At 65.3% G+C, this 1,282-nt stretch overlaps 1 protein-coding gene across 1 annotated transcript in view; it reads left to right on the top strand.

Annotated features, from left to right (window-relative positions):
• Positions 1-1,282, top strand: part of disp3 (dispatched RND transporter family member 3) — a gene marked incomplete at both ends in the record, with an annotated part of 14,599 nt that continues 13,317 nt past the window's right edge. The window contains 3 exons of the mRNA XM_084457392.1: positions 1-428; positions 660-1,030; positions 1,187-1,282. The exon at positions 1,187-1,282 is cut by the window's right edge and continues 124 nt beyond it. Coding sequence (XP_084313518.1) covers positions 1-428; positions 660-1,030; positions 1,187-1,282 — 895 coding nt within the window. The remainder of the gene's footprint in view (positions 429-659; positions 1,031-1,186) is intronic.

The raw sequence follows: 1,282 nt of genomic DNA on the forward strand, positions 1-1,282 counted from the left end.
ATGGAGTTGGAGGACGAGCCGTTGATATTTCCCACCAGCTGGGAAGGGGAGGAAGAGGAGGATGAGGAGGAGGAGGAGGGGGAGAGCCGGGCGGCAGGGAACAGCGAGGTGTGGGGCGTGTGGAGGGCGGTGGGCTGGCTGTACACCCGGCCCTGGGCGAGCGGCCTGGTGCTGGGGATGGGCGTCCTGCTACCCTGCGCTCTCTCCGCCTACATGTACCTCTACTGCCCCCCGCTGGACATCGACCTGTCCTACAGTGCCTTCGAGGTTCACAGCCACTTCTCGGCCGAGCGCTTCGACGCCCTCGCCATCGCCGTAAAGACTCAGCTGGGGTCCTGGGACCGACCCAGGCGCGAGGCGGACGACCGTGACGCCACCGCTCTCCGGGACCTCCTGCTGGGGCAGCTGGGGAAACGGGGGGGCGGGGCGTTCGGAAGGGCGAACGACGGGGGGGCGAACGCCACGTCTCTGGAAGACATCGCCCTCCGAGGGACGCCTCGCCCGAAAAGAGATGTTCCCGCGAGCGCCCCGGGGCGATCGGAGGGCGGATCGAGGCGGGGCGAGACGGCGGGGTACGACGGGACGAGGGGCGGCACAGCGGGGGGCGGGGCGAGGAAGCAGGATGGAAACTCCACCATCTTAAGGACACCTGCTCATAGTGAGACCCCAGGGGGAGTGGGAGACAGAGGGAGACCTCTTTCCAGAGAGCGCCGGTCTCCCTTTACCTACTCCTACCAGCAGAGCCAGGCCGTGTGGAGGATGGAGCTGGTGTTCGTCGCCCAGGGCGGGGACGACCGCAACATCTTCACCCCGGAGCGCCTCCGCGCCATCCACCGCGTGGAGCGCCTGGTCACGCGACACCCCCAGTTCCAGCAGTTCTGCTGGAAGCCCCTGGAGATGCTGAGAGATCTTCCCCTGGGTCCCTCGTACTGCTCCCCTCCCAGCTCCCTGCTCTCCTACCTGTTCCCCAGCGAACGCGCCGGAAAGATCTACTACGACGGCACGGGCGCCGACCTGGCCGACATCCACGGTAAGCACCTGTATCGTTTTTCAGAGGCCATCGCCGCAAATGAGAACGTGTCCTCGGTCAAGCCTCGTTAAACGAAGGTCGCCGAGCTGCTTGTCTTTTTCGGGTCATTAGCTGCAGCTTTGTGACTTTGATCGTTAGTGTCGTCTGTGTCGGCAGGTGCTCTGAGTCTGGCTATGACCCACCCTCAGTTCTACTGGTACGTGGACGAGAGTGTGTCCCCAGAGCGGCTGTCGTCCACGCTCCTGCGCAGCG

This window comes from Borostomias antarcticus, assembly GCF_949987555.1.
Source record: "Borostomias antarcticus genome assembly, chromosome: 23".
Classification (NCBI taxonomy): domain Eukaryota; kingdom Metazoa; phylum Chordata; class Actinopteri; order Stomiiformes; family Stomiidae; genus Borostomias; species Borostomias antarcticus.